We start from the raw sequence: 14,846 nt of genomic DNA, 5'->3' as shown, positions 1-14,846 counted from the left end.
GAGATGCATACACAAATCCAGGAGGTAACAGGAAGGAAAACGTGTTCATTATCTGGCTGTCTGAAGTCAAAGGATGATAGTATAATAATGGAAAAGGATAAAATTTTGGAAAGACGGTCAGAATTTTTTAAATAAATAAATAATTTTTTAAAATAATTGGAGATACACATCTCCTAGAACTGGAAGGGACCTTGAGAGGTCATCTAGTCCAGTCCCCTGCCCTTGTGGCAGGACCAAGCACCATCCTGGATATGTATTTGCCCCAATCCCTAACTGGCCTTGTTAAGGAGTGAACTTACAACCCTGGGTTTAGCAGGGTAATGCTCAAACCACTGAGCTATCCCTCCCCCCATGGTTTCTTTAAAGATGTTTGAAGACTTACAAGACTTTGGTATTGACACAATTATGAAACTCTTAAATGATATTTACAGTACAGGACACGTCCCAGAAGACTTATCAAGATCTGTTTTTATTGCCTTGCCGAAGAAATCATGTACAACTGAACGTGAACAGCATAGGACAAGAAAAGTCGCATGACCAAAATTCTTTTGAAGATTATTATGAACCGGATTCGAAATCAAATACAGTCTGAGATCTCTGGTGAACAATGTGGATTTGTGAAAGACAGAGGTACTGGTAACGCAATCTACATTTTAAGGTCATTAATCAAAAGAGCACTGGAAGTTCAAAAGAACATATAATTTGTGCTTCATCGACTATGAGAAAGCGTTCTACAGAGTAATACATGAAGAAATGATGAAACTGTTGGAAGAACTGGATATAGATGGGCAGGATTTGAGAATAATTAAAAAACATCTACTGGGAACAGACAGCAGCCATCAGGGTCAGAAAAAAACCTTAGTAGATATGTGAAGATAAAACGAGGAGTGAGACAAGGTTGTGTTCTTTCACCTGATCTCTTTAGCTTGTACAGTGAAAGAATAATGTGCACAATAGAAGATCTGCCAGGATTAAACATTGGAGGATATTACATCAACAACCTGAGGTAGTAATGGTTATTATGAAGATGAAGGTACTGCCAACATGTGAGGTACTAGCAAATGGTGAACTTTGTCAAGTGACTAAATTCAAGTACTTAGGATCCTACATCACATCCAATGGCAGGTGTTTAACTGAAGTGAAATGCAGAATTCCTCAAGCAAAAGCAGCATTTCAGAAGATGAGAAGCATTCTCACAAACAGATCTTTATCATTGGAGATTAGGAAGAGTGCTGCGATGTTATGCAGAACGAGTCCTCATGGACTATCAGTAACAAGCTGAGAAGTACATTGAAGCCAGAGAAATGTGGTTTTTAAGAAGGATGTTGTGCATCTCATGGATGACCAAAAGGACAGATAAGTCTGTCTTAAATGAAGCCAACAGCAAAAGAACACTGTTAAATAGGGTAAGAACAAGGCGGGCAAAATTTATAGGCCATATAATTAGGAAGTCTGCACTTGAAAATTTAGTGACAACAGGAAAGTATAATGGAAAGTGAAGACGAGGCAGACAACGTAAGAAAATATTGGATAGTATCACTTCATGGTTGCATAGCTACAGTGCTGTGGAGATGCTCCAGAGTACTTGGAATAGACAGGGGTGGAGGCCCATGATCGCCTACGCTAATCAGCATGGCACGAATGAATGAATGAGAGAGCAACCAACCAATCTAGTACAGGTTGAACTTCCGAAGTCCAGTACCCTCAGGACCTGACTGGTGCCAGAAGAGAAAATTTGCCAGACCACAGGAGGCCATATTGTCTAGCAGCATTACCAACACTTTCAGGTTCCACTGAAATCCACTGTTCCGTCTTAAAATAATACAGTCACAACACTTTGTATGAATGCAATGAAAATGTTTAAAAGTGGTAATTTTTAACTCCGTGATGGTGGTCATTGTTTAGCCCCATTACCATGGTAATGGCAGAACATAATTCCTCCCATGAAAGCTGACATAATAAGCAATAAAATGATTTGTGCATGGTGGGGAAATGTGTGTATAAAGGGTACATTAAAGCTATCAAATTGGTAGTGGCTAATGCTTGTCTACAAGCATTTGCCATGTTCAACCTAAAGGCACACATCAAAGCACACTATCAAGACCCTTGTCTCCTCCAAATTCTCTCTTGTAACTTTCTCTGTCCAAAAGGCTTAACACCTGTGTCTCCCAATCCCCGGACAACAACTGGCATGTGAGACAGGAACATAACAAGAGACTTGGCGCTTCAGACCAGTGCCAAGCCTCCCACTGTTACATCTAGTTTCTCATCTGCTTACTGTCCACTTAAGCTTCATCTATCCCAAAATAATTTGTACTTACTTAACTAGTGTACAGACTGATTCAGCTAAACCCTTCAGATGGCTACTCCTACACTGATTAAATTGATGTCACTGAAGTTACTTTAGCCAGTTTCCAGATACCTATGTAGCCCATAACTAATTTTAGAATCCCAGATAGTACTGAATTACTGTATTTTAAAATTAGAATACGTGAAGACTTCAGTATTAGTCTCATTAGCATAGTGTAGTTTTCTTTAACTAATTTAGACACACCATAAAATAAGTTTAATACATTTTGCGGGAAACATGTAAAAGACATTATGGTACTGTCACATTTGTCCAACATCAAAACCTTGGGCTGCATACTCCTCTCTGCTATGCACTGCAGTGGGGACAGGAAAAACCCAATGAGGCAGAATTCAAAGTATCTGCTCTTCTGTATATTTTTCCATCATTCTTGAGAATAGAGTTCCACATTATTTTGTCTTCATGTCAAGTTCTTCTAGGTAAACAGCTGATTTCCACAAGGAAGGCTGCTTGGTAGTTATTACTGGTATATTACCTACACCAGGTAAATTAGACAGAAATGCTACTGGTTTTCTAGAATTTATACCCAGGAGCCAGTAAGTGCTGGAACAGCTCCCTGTCTAGTGGGGGATGTTGCAGCCTGGGGGCTATTGCAGGTGAGGGGTATCCCAGCACAGCTGGAACAGCTCCTGTCTGTGGTAGCCTGGGTGGGGCGGGGTGGGAATTGGGGGTGAGATGAGGAAGAGAGATTGCTGTGGAGATTGCTACAAGCTGGAGTGGCCCCCACCAATGGCACAACCCAGTCCCCAGTGTGTCACAGGCAAAGGGCAGCCTTCCCCAGCCATCCCCCTTTAATTAGTTAACCAGTTAAATGGTAAGTTACCCAGCCAGTTAACAAAATAAACAGGATTTTACATCTCTACTACCCAGTATGATAACATGTGTCTCCACTGTGATCAATGTGTTAAACAAATTAAAAGGCTAACCACTTACTTCATTTTTAACTTTAGTTGGTGGCATGCATACAGCACCAACCTTCTGAGCTTCTTCAAAAAGGTTATCGACAAAAATCTCACAGCTTTGCTCTGTACCACTAAGAATCTGGTCATCGGTTCCTTGCTCACACATCCTACAAAATAAAAATAAGAGTTGTTTAAGGAGATACATTAAAGGATGCAACAAACTCAGGACCAAAAGGTCTTTGCTTTTCCATATCCCATGTATTTTGTAATTTGTTAGAAAAGAACAACCATCTAGAGCAGTTCTGTGGATGAATTTAATGCACTTTGTTAGCTCCATTATTCTTTTCATGAAAACACTCAGCCTGGAGCAGATTCACCTTATAACATTCTTCTGACATGTAAAGAGAGTACAAAAGGAATTAATCTCATCCACCCTGACGCTTCTAAATTTGGAGTCCACCTCCAAGAGTGCATGTCTTCTCAGCCTGTTACTACAATAAGTCAGACAACTTGCATATCAGAGTTAAACCTACCATTACCAAAACCAACTGCTCTTGTCTAATGAGTTAGCTTTCATTGAGCCACTTCTGCAAAAATACAGAGTTAAAATTCAAAAGTCACTTACAAAGCACAGATTTCTCTCTATCAGTTAATCCCATATTTAGCTTTCTGGTTATTGGCCCTTCATCTCCACCATCCCTAAAAGCTTTGTGACACTTCTGATCTTTAGCATTGCAGTTGAACCTCTCAGTGCCAATCTGTATCTTACCAGAAGTGCAAAACAGAAGGTTCTGTCACTTTGGAGAGGAGCATGGTGTAAAAGCATATAAAAACATTTTACTCTGAAGTACAAATTTCCACCCATAGTATTATTTACATAGTATAAAGGAACACAGTAAAGAGAAGTCTGTGTTACCTTTTTACTGATTGGAGTGTTGACAGCTAATTTTGAATAAGAACTTAAACTAAGGCTGCTCCTACACTCGCCCCCTCCCATCGAAGGTGGCATGGTAATGAGGCAATTCCAAGCAGGCTAATGAGGAGCTAATGTGTATATTCAGTGCCTCATAAGCATAATGGCAGCTGCATGAATTTCAAAGTGCAGACTTCGAATTGCAGATTGACAGTGTAGACGGGGGCAACTTCAAAATATGCGCCCCACTTCAACATTCCCTTACTCCCACAGAACTAGACTGGAGTAAGAGAATGTTCAAGTGGGGTGCTTATTTTGAACCTGCCCTCACCTTCACTGTCAGTCTGCAATTCGAAGTTTGCACTTCGAAATTCGTGTGGCTGCTATTATGCTAATGAGGTGCTGAATATGCACATTAGCGCCTTATTAGCCTGCTTTGAATTGCCTCATTACCACACCACCTCCGATGGAAGAAGACGAATGTAGAAGCAGCCTATGATGTAATCACTTATATGAATCATGTAGCATTTGACTTTCTGTAACAAGAATTACTGAGAATCTCAGACAAGTTTATTTAAATTAGCACCTTTGGAAGTATTTCAAACAGTTCAAACAATCCCAGCTCTTAGCAAAAATATCCTCATTTATGTAAAATAAAACTGAATTTCATGTTACAGTGTTCATGAAAAAATACTGTTCATTTGAATGGCTTAGTATATTAAGTATGTCTGCTTGTATTAAAATCTTCACTGCAGAGCTTGTGCAGTATGACCAATGTTAGCATGAAAAATCTTGTTGGAGACAAGATAAACCTCTGTAAACAAAGTAAAACAATCTTACTGGCTTAGCGACATCAGGACAACACCGCCAAAATAATACAAACTCCCTCCTCCATTTTCATGACATCAGCATTTCTCAAACCATGGGCCAGGACCCCAAAGTGGGGTCGTGATCCCACTTTAATTGGGTCACCAGGGCTGGCATTAGATTTGCTGTGGTCAAGACCCAGACTAAAGCCAAAGCCCAAGCCTCTGTCCCCCAACCCGGGGCTGAAACTGTAGCTCAAGAGCTTCAGCCCTAGGAGACAGGGCTGAGACTTCAGCTTCAGTCACTCCCCAGAAGTCAGGGTTGGGACAGGCTCAGGCTTCTGTCTCCCTCTTGGGTTCAGGTAGTAATATTGTCTGAAAGGGATTGTACTACAATGAAGTCTGAGAACCCCACACTACCTCATTACATGCAATTGTCCCTCTCCCATAACGATCAAATTAACTATAAGCATTTGTTAAGGCCTTTACAGTGTTTTTTCTTAAAGCCCTAGGGTGGGCTCTAGTGGGCATAAAAACTGGACATTTTACATATAACGTTAAGGTTTTCAGTGGGTCAGAGTAAAAAGACACACAGATTTATGATTTTACTTGCAGGCATAAATGTTCCTGCAGCCACTTGGAAAGGTTCCACGCTTAGAATTTGTGATTGCAGTTATAGGAAAAGTGTTCTGCAAAAGCAATTTCACTCTTTAAAAAAAAACTAAATATATGTGGAGCAGGTTGACAATGTGAACACAGATCTTCAGCACAGTCTGTTTTTAACTGCAAGTGTTCCTCGGTGCTTAATAGTAATAAAAAAAAAAACAAAACACTCAGTGATGCAGGATAATTAGAGCAAAAACATTTGCTCTAGCCAGCCACTTAGTTTTTACAGTTTTGCAGTTCAAGAAACAGGAAGAAACAAGTCAACAAGAGATGTGCTGGCCTGAAAAGAAAGAGGTTTATAAAACATCACTGGATTCAATTTCAGCTTTCATTCCTCAATGCAGGAACCAAAGAATACATGTGCATACCAAACCAGACTCACTAAATCAATAACATTTTTCATAAAAGCCACAGACAATTTGCTTTACTATTAGTTAATAATTAACAGTATGTTGAATTAATAAAGCAACGGTGCAAGACAGGACAGAACCATACAAAGAAAAAATAAGCACCTACCATTCTTCTTTTACAGTTTCAATTTTGTCTACATCTTTCATGCTGCTGCTTCCCCTAAATTATGAAAAGAAAATCTTTCAGAAACACAAATTTCTTAACACATTCTTGAAGGCTATCAATTATGTAAAGTTTCTCTATGGTTAAGAATTATCCTGTATCAGTATTTCACTTGGGTAGATTTAGGATCCTAAATCACCAGATGGTTCTTTGTTTTCCTGTGGTGTCCAATTTGGTCATAAATAAACCTGGCATCTTTTTCAACCTCAAATATTAAGGTGGAAGATTTGAGTTATTGCATTTTTCAATGCACCAAAACACAAGAAACACCACAAAATACTGATGCAAAAATAATCTCTCATTCTTATGCCAATCTAGAAAACAAGTCATCCCCATTTTTTCATATTTAATTGAAACTTTTTTCTCAGATTTTGGCAGCAGTGCCCACTGAATGGTAGCAGAAGACCATAATGTCACTGCAGGCATCCTTTGCAACAATTTACTGCCAACAACCACCACCTTCAATTTAATAATGTACATAAGCAAAAGATGCAGTATCCTACAGCTTACTCCCTTAGGGCTTGTCTGTTCTCCAATAAATGCAATATCCCAGAAATTGTCTACATCAACTCACAGTGCTTGTTGCATATGTGGCAAGAGACTAAACCCTGGCTTTTCAAAGCCTAAAACACACAACAGGATTAGAGTGCTGAGTCAACAGGACTGAAAAGTGCCTTACTGATCTTGTGATATAGCCTGATCTCTTCACAAAGGGATATTAAGCCATAAAAACATTGAAGACCTGACAAGCCAATAATGGCAGAAAAATTCCTAGTCAGGTAGGAACCATGCCGAAGGGCTGGCAGGATCAAGCTCCAAATCACCACACTGCATGCAGGTATTGTAGAATAGTGAACAAAACCCAATTCTGAAATAGCCAGACAAAACTCAGAAGAGTTAGGATCAGTGGTCCACCCCTAGCTTACAGTTCACTTGCTTCTGGAGTTTAGCACACAGAGAATAAAAACCAAATCTTGGCCAAAAATACATAATTCTATATAGTTAACCAAATAGATATTTTTGCTAATCAGTTTTTCTGTTTTACATATTAGACCCCCCAAAACCAAATTTACAGAAAAAATATTATAGCTCTCAAACTGGAACCCACGTAATTTGACAGTAATGTAAAAAATGGAGTTAAGATGTACTCAGAATAGTTAAAAAACATGTTACAGACAGAGGCGAGTCTTCAAGACTAAGTTTTTATTATGCTAAAGAGGCCTTGCGCATATATAAGCAGTATAAAAACTTAGCCAGCTGCGAAGAAACCCTTAGATTTACGCAGTGGACTAATTAATTTGGAGAATTATGTATAATTACTAATTATTATATTATAGTCTATAGAATTATATGTATAGTTACATTTATTGCATTATATTGGTTATATTCAACTTATATCACTATTTAGTATGAGAACTCAAATTCTTTAACATTAGGAGGCACTAGTGATTTGCACCCCAGCAAACACTGCAGCAAGACAGTCTGCAGTATATAGGAGCTACTATTTAGGTTTGTTGTAATATTACTGTGGGAATGGCAAGTTGTGCAGGATTCATTCCCTCCAGGTTTGCTTTTCCTATGCCTAAAATACATCCTGCTGCAAAGGAATTGAAGTTCTATCTTTTGCCCACCAGGGCTGCTCTATCACCAAAGAGGAGGGCAGCTGGCTTAGTCAGTTCTGGATAGAAAGGAAGAGAGGCTACTTTTCTCACAGAGCCCTGTCTGTAGAGCCTGCCAGCCAGAGCAAGGCACAGGAAATCTGCAAGGCTGGGGAAGGATCTCAGACTGGGGATCAGAAGGGCTAGTGGGAGAAGAGACAGGCTGGGGCACAGGAATTAGTGGGTGACAATATTGAGGCAGGGGGTGCAGGGCCACACAGGGACAGAGAAGAAGAGAGGTAATACAAGGCCACATAGGAATTGGAGAGGATGGGCGGCTGGGGTTGGGGATGCACTGGGTCATATAGAGACTGACAGTTGTACCTGACTGAATGAAAAAGCGAGGGGGTCAGCCGAGATCTGCATGGAACAAGCTCTACCCACCCCCGCCACAAAAAATGGTTCCACACTTCTCCCACATACACACACAACCACCATTCAGGTTCACTCCCACACTCCTTCCCAGCAATTGTGTGTGTCTCCCTCAGCTCCTCTGTAACTCCTGACACCTATGCATAGCTTCTGAGGAGTGTGGGAAGTGTGTTTGACTAATAAATTCATTTAAACTACAAACACAAAATTTTGTATTCATAGGTCTAGTAAACATTTACTGAATCTTTTTTTGTTATCTGTACTGTTGCATACCTAGCTGCTTACAGGCACTTTGAAATAAATTATCAATTGAAACTGACATGATTATAGTGTCATTTTGACAAATAAAATATGTAGAATAGAAATTAATTTGAGGGCATGGAATATTTAAAATTTTTGGTACAGAATTAACCCAGAAGTAAACTAAAGACAAATCAACCCTTTTCACACAAATAATTTCACTCAGATTCAAACTTTTGTTGTTCATTTTAGATCTCACTCAAAACTACATGCTATTAAATTACTTCTAGTTTCACAAAAACATGCACCTACACTTTAAGAACTTTGAGCTATCAAAACAGGCACATCTGTGTAATCACACTTGTAATGTACACAAAGGAAAGGGATGAGGAAGAACATACATCTCACGACCTGTAAATCCATCATTAGACTCCAGCCATAAGACTAGGGCTTCAGATTGTAATTTCTTTGAAACAGGGACCTGTCATATGCAAGTTGGTGGGTACAAAATTTCTAATAAAAATTGTTTCTATTTTATTAGTACTGATCACTTGTATTATCATAGTACTTAGAAATTTACAGGAATTCGTTGTGCTGCATCCTGTACAAACATGGGACAAAAAGACTACCCCGCCCCCCCATAGAGTTTACTCAGGGTACCTCTTCACTACAGGGAAGGTCAACCATGCTGTAGTGGATCTTTTGGAGTTCAATTTAGCATGTCTAGTTGGGATGCACTAAATCGAACTTACAGGACACCCCATCAACTACAGTGCTTCTACCTCCCATTAGGAGTAAGGGAAGTCAACTGGCGTGCACACTCCCATCAACATCCCTTAGAGGAGACAACACAGAAGCCAGAATTAAGGTATGTCGACTCTAGCTACATAACAAAACAAAACAGCAGAAATGTAGCACTTTAAAGACTAACAAAATGATTTATTCGGTGATGAGCTTTCATGGGACGGACCTGTAGCTGGAAGTGCATACCTTAATTCCATCTTCTCCTGTAGTGCAGGCCTGCCCCAAGTAAGAGACAAGGGCTGGATACAAGCACAAAGGGAAGTACAATGAAATTGAGGCAAGAGCCTCCCTACCCGTCCTTTTTTAAAGTAGGACTCTTAACGGAACATCATTTTCAACCATCTTCTCCATTCTTGCCCAAGGAGTAAAACCTCACAAAACTATTTTTTGTTTTTTTTTTTTTTTTTTTTTAAAAACAAAACCAACAAAGTCTCTACCAAAACTATTATCTTCTATATCTTCATTAAGGGTCAAAAAGTCACAGTGCCCAAAAATGTTTTTGACTAGCTCCAATTAAAGTGACAGGTATGTGATGTCATCCAAATACACAGCAAACTACCCTAAACTTTCAGCATGGAAGTCTACTGTCATAACAAAATCACAAACCCTCTTTCTGAATTGTAAAGTGCAACAAGAAAAAAAAGTGCTGTGGCAGCCACACAAACTTCCCATGTATTGAGCCACTGCTAGGGCCACCACCTAGCTCAGATAAGACTTGTAGCACTTTAAAGACTAACAAATAATTTATTAGGTGATGAGCTTTCGTGGGACAGACCCACTTCTTCAGATCATAGCCATACCAGGACAGACTCAATATTTAAGCCACAGAGAACCAAACACAGTAATCAAGGTTGACAAATCAGAAATATATAATCAAGGTGAGCAAATCAGAGAGCAGAGGGGCAGAAGTGGGGGGGAGTCAAGAATTAGATAAAGCCAAGCATGCAAAAGAGCCCCTATAATGAGCTAGAAAATTCCCATCCCGGTTCAAACCGCGTGTTAAATGTGTCAAATTTGAATATAAAAGACAGTTCAGCAGCCTCTCTTTCCAAACTGCTGTGAAAATTCCTCTTCAGTAAAATCCAAACTTTCAGGTCATTAACAGAATGGCCCACTCCATTAAAGTACTGACTGACAGGTTTCCCGATTCAAATTCAACACACTAACACGTGGTTTGAACCGGGATGGGAATTTTCTAGCTCATTCTAGGGGCTCTTTTGCATGCTTGGCTTTATCTAATTCTTGACTCCCCCCAACTTCTGCCCCTCTGGTCTCTGATTTGCTCACCTTGATTATATTTTTCTGATTTGTCAACCTTGATTACTATGTGTGGTTCTCTGTGGCTTAAATATTGAGTCTGTCCTGCTATGGCTATGATCTGAAGAAGTGGGTCTGTCCACGAAAGCTCATCGCCTAATAAATTATTTTGTTGGTCTTTCAAGTGCTACTGGACTGCTTTTTTGTTTTGATAGTATATAGACTAGCACAGCTATCTCTCTGTTACCAGAAAAGACTTGTTTTTAATAGGACTCTGCCAGACTCTCTGACAACTGTCTGATTTTTAGTGGTCTATTGACATTTAGCCAGGCTAGGCCTGGTCACTCAGCAGTCACTCAGAGAGAATGCAAACAAGGGCACAAAGACTTTTTAGTCAGCCCTGTGTGGGCTGCTTTATTTAGCACTACTGTGGTCTCCAAAAATAGTCAAGGACACCACCTCACCATGCAGAGCAAATAAACCAAAGGGAAAGGCAGACCTATTCACCACGCTGGGATGATTTAATAGGGACTGGTTCTGCTTTGAGCAGGGATTTGGACTTGATAAAATACCGAAATCTCTTCCAACCCTGATTTTATTCTCTGACAGCAATCCATAATCCCACACACTCCCAAAGCACAAGGGGAGACGTTCAATAATCACATGAGCTGAGGGGAGGGAAATCAGTGTGTAGCAAGGAACAAAGTACAGTACTTTGGAGTAACACCGGAGGCCCAAGGTCTCTCCCTAGCTTGAGGCTGCATCGCCTCTTGTGCTCCCACGTGCAATAGAGAGAGGATTTCGCGATGAGCGTCCTTGAGACTCCAGCAAACTCCTCACCCCCAGGCGCCTCTTTCTTGGCAGTAAGTGCCCGCCTTTGAGGTCGTTCCCTGGGGAGCCACACGGCAAACTCCACACAAAGTGCAGGCTCTTTCCGAGCGGGAAAAATCACGGTGCCCAATCATCCTACCACCCCCCTGCCCGTACACCTCCGGGCAGGGATCACCGCCTCCCCCTCCCCACTACACCTCCGGGCAGGGATCACCGGCTCCCCCTCCCTCCTACACCTCTGGGCAGCGATCGCCGCCTCCCCCTTTCCCTACACCTCCGGGCAGGGATCGCCGCCTCCCCGCTTCCCTACACCTCCGGGCAGGGATCGCTGCGCTCCCCCCTCCCTAGTCCGCTCCTAGGCGCCCAGCTCGGCCGCCGCCCCACACCTCCGCCGCGCCAGGCTGCGCAATAGCTCTGTGTCCCCTCCCCGACCAAACAGCGCCGCAACCACCGCTGTCCCCCAGCTCCTCCCGCGGATCCCTCTCCACAGCAAGCCCGCTCCGCGCGGCCCCCGGCTTCGCTCACCCGACGCCGCAGCCAGGCGCTACAATGTATCCACCCCGGTGTTCCACGCCCTCCAGCCGGCACAGTAAGGCCGGGAACCCCTGTACTTCCGCCCACTGGGGGGCGGGGTCCACTGCGCCCTCGCACCTCACGTGACCTGCTCGTTGTTGTCCCGCGCTCAGTGGGGCTGTTGATGCAGCTTTGCTGGCGCGTCTCTGCAACCGCGGCTTGTGCCCTCTGGGGTGCCGGCCGGCGCCGCGTTTGTCCCTTCAGTCTCTAGTGTGGGGTGACGGGAGGCCGCCGGGCGCAGCTTAATCCCTACGTGGGAGGAAGGAAAAGAGCGTTGTGAGTTTCAGTTCCTGCTGGTAAAGCCCTCTGGTCCCTTTGCGCTGTAAGATTTCGGAACTTCCACCCCCCAGCGCTGCAGAGCTGCGCCCAGGGATTGCTGCAGGGTTGCGGCACCGCTGGCCTGGAGGTTGTTTTCTTTACTTGCAGCATTTACAGTTGTCGGAGGGGGAGCCGAGTTAGTCTGTATTTTCAAAACCAGTGAGAGTCCTGGGGCACCTTCTACACATTATAAACCAGGTCTCCTCTTCTGATGTTCACAGCACCACAGTAGCTGCTGCTGATGGGTCACATCCTGTGTGATTGAACTGACCTTGTCAGCTCTGGCCCACCCCTTGACTGGGACTCCCTCTTTTTCGTGAGCCTGTATAATTAGACCCTCTCTAGAACCCCCCTCATGCATGTGAGGGGGCTCTTTGCCCACGAAAGCTTATGTTCCAAAATATCTCTTAGTCTATAAGGTGCCACAGGACTTCTTGTGAGTTTTGTTCAGTGGCTCTTTGCACCACCATTATAAAAGCTGTTCCAAGGCCACTCCCTGCATCTGTCTCTGGAGTACAGAACAAACCAGCAGTCATGGAGCACCTTAAAGACTGACAAAATAACTGCGGGTTTGTTTGTTAGAATATGGACTACCATGGCTACCTCTCTGTTATTATTCAGGAATACAGAGCAGGCACCCACCAGTGCAGGGTGTGAGAGGAGAGAAAGGATACCAATGTGCACAATAGTGCATATTGTGGAAGAGTTTACAGTCAGCCCTATCCTGAAGAGATACTGTGAGCAGCCGGGGAGAACCTTTTTTAACATCTGTGTTTGGGAAAGACTCTGACAGGTGCTAACCCAGACAAACTGCTGAGGGAGAAATTACTCCCTCCAGAGTGGAACCTACACCTATAGCTAGTCATATATCAGATATATAATGAAGTAGTTTAAAAATCAGGTGTGTCTTATTTTTTTCAAGACTCTGCCAAGTGTCACAAGGCCTGTCCCTATTGGAGATAGTTGTATCAATGTAGCCACACTTGTACAAATCTCACTGTTTCAAACCTGGATAACTGCAGCCATAGATGACAAGTTATATGACCCCATGATGCCTGGATACCAGGAATATTCTGGTGCAGGGACCAGGCTTCAAGAAAGTTCATAAGCTAGGTCTTTCCCCACAATCCTGCTGCTGGCAGATGCAGTACCTCCATGTGTCCACCAGTCTGCCTGCCACCACTGGGTGATTTAAAGTGGCCCTGGAGCCCATTGCCATTATCAGCAGTGCAGCAGGGTTAAAGCTGTTTCTTATCGCTTGCTCCATGAGGCTGCTGACACTAGCATCCCCACAGCTGCTGAGTTGGGGGAGAGATGTGTGTCTCTGTATGCTGCTCCTCTTGCAGAGTTCTGGTTGCAGCGCATGGAAGCACCTCAGGGCCACAGGGACAGTTTTAAATTGCCCAAGGGCAGCAGGCAAGATGGGGGACACAATGGGTGTGGGTACGTGGGAGCAGCAAGTGGGCAACAAGTGCAAAGACCCCTGCCCCCGCACAGCCACTGCCAGAGAGGGATGACCCAGAAAAGAGCAGTATTCCTACCTTTCCACTCCCCTACACATCCCACTCTCAAAATCTACACCCTCCCTCCAACCTACCCTTTTGCCCCCAACTCACTCCTGGAGCCCTCACCCTCACACCTTCACCCTCTGCCTCAGGCCAGAGTCTACATTTAGCACAGACACTATCCTGGATCCTGCATGCCTCATTCCCTTCTGCACTCATATTCTCCCCCAGAACCTGCTCTCTCATGCCCCTGAACCAAAGATCCTCCAAGAGCCTGCACCCCAATCCCCTGCTCCATCCCAGAGTCTGCACCGCACATCGTTGCCTGCACCCAAACTCCCTTCCAGAATTACATGACATCCTGCACCCCAATTCCTTGCCTCAGTCCAGAGCCTGCACCCAGCATCCAAAGCTGTGAAAGCTCCAGCCGTCACCTCTCCTGCATTCAAATTGCCTTCCAGAGCTTGCACCCTCCTCGCACTCCAGTTCCCTGACTCAGCCCAGAGCCTGCACCCAGCACCCAAACTTCCAGAGACCACATTTTTCCCTCACCCAAACTACCTCCTAGAGCTTTAGCCAGGTGGAAGCAGGGGGAGAATTTGCCTAGGGAGGGGTGCAGGCTCCGAGCATTCTGGGCACCACCAAAATTTCTGCAAACATGCTACTCCTGGTTGCAGCCTATCTGCTAGGGAGGTGTTTACCACTGTTATTCTATTCAAAAACTCAATCAAGTACACATATTTAGGAAAGAGATCTTCATGGACACCCTGTAGATTTTGTTATGCAGTTAGAACTTAATTATATCAGGATGTTATGAAAATGGTTCATCTTTTTCAAATGTTCTCCTGATGAGGTCAATATATTTTGTTATAAATTAATTTATTTCTGATGAAATTATTTAAAAGAAAAATAGCAATTTTGGTCCAGGCTGGACTGTAGCCTCCTTCAGTTGTTCAACTACTGGCTAAGCAACAGATATATTCTGAAAAGCAAATATGCTGATAATGTACACAGACAGCTTTATTTATTTCAATTGCAACAGCTATTAATATCAACTTAT

General features: G+C 43.0%; 1 protein-coding gene across 3 annotated transcripts in view; it reads right to left on the bottom strand.

The window, feature by feature from the left end:
- Positions 1–12,017, bottom strand: part of UBXN2A (UBX domain protein 2A) — a 31,291-nt gene extending 19,274 nt beyond the window's left edge. For 2 of the 3 annotated variants that reach the window (XM_074991336.1, XM_074991337.1), the window contains exons 1-3: positions 11,916–12,016; positions 6,172–6,225; positions 3,302–3,437 (exon numbers count right to left, since the gene is read on the bottom strand). In XM_074991336.1, coding sequence (XP_074847437.1) covers positions 3,302–3,437; positions 6,172–6,212 — 177 coding nt within the window. In that variant the 5' untranslated portion in view covers positions 6,213–6,225; positions 11,916–12,016. Of the gene's footprint in view, positions 1–3,301; positions 3,438–6,171; positions 6,226–11,915 lie in introns of all 3 variants that reach the window. The other variant, XR_012645143.1, reaches the window with a different exon arrangement.
- Between the last annotated feature and the right edge of the window lie 2,829 nt (positions 12,018–14,846).

The sequence above is a fragment of the Carettochelys insculpta genome, chromosome 3 (genome assembly GCF_033958435.1).
Source record: "Carettochelys insculpta isolate YL-2023 chromosome 3, ASM3395843v1, whole genome shotgun sequence".
NCBI classification, from domain to species: Eukaryota; Metazoa; Chordata; order Testudines; family Carettochelyidae; genus Carettochelys; species Carettochelys insculpta.
This window is presented reverse-complemented; position numbering and strand designations above follow the sequence as displayed.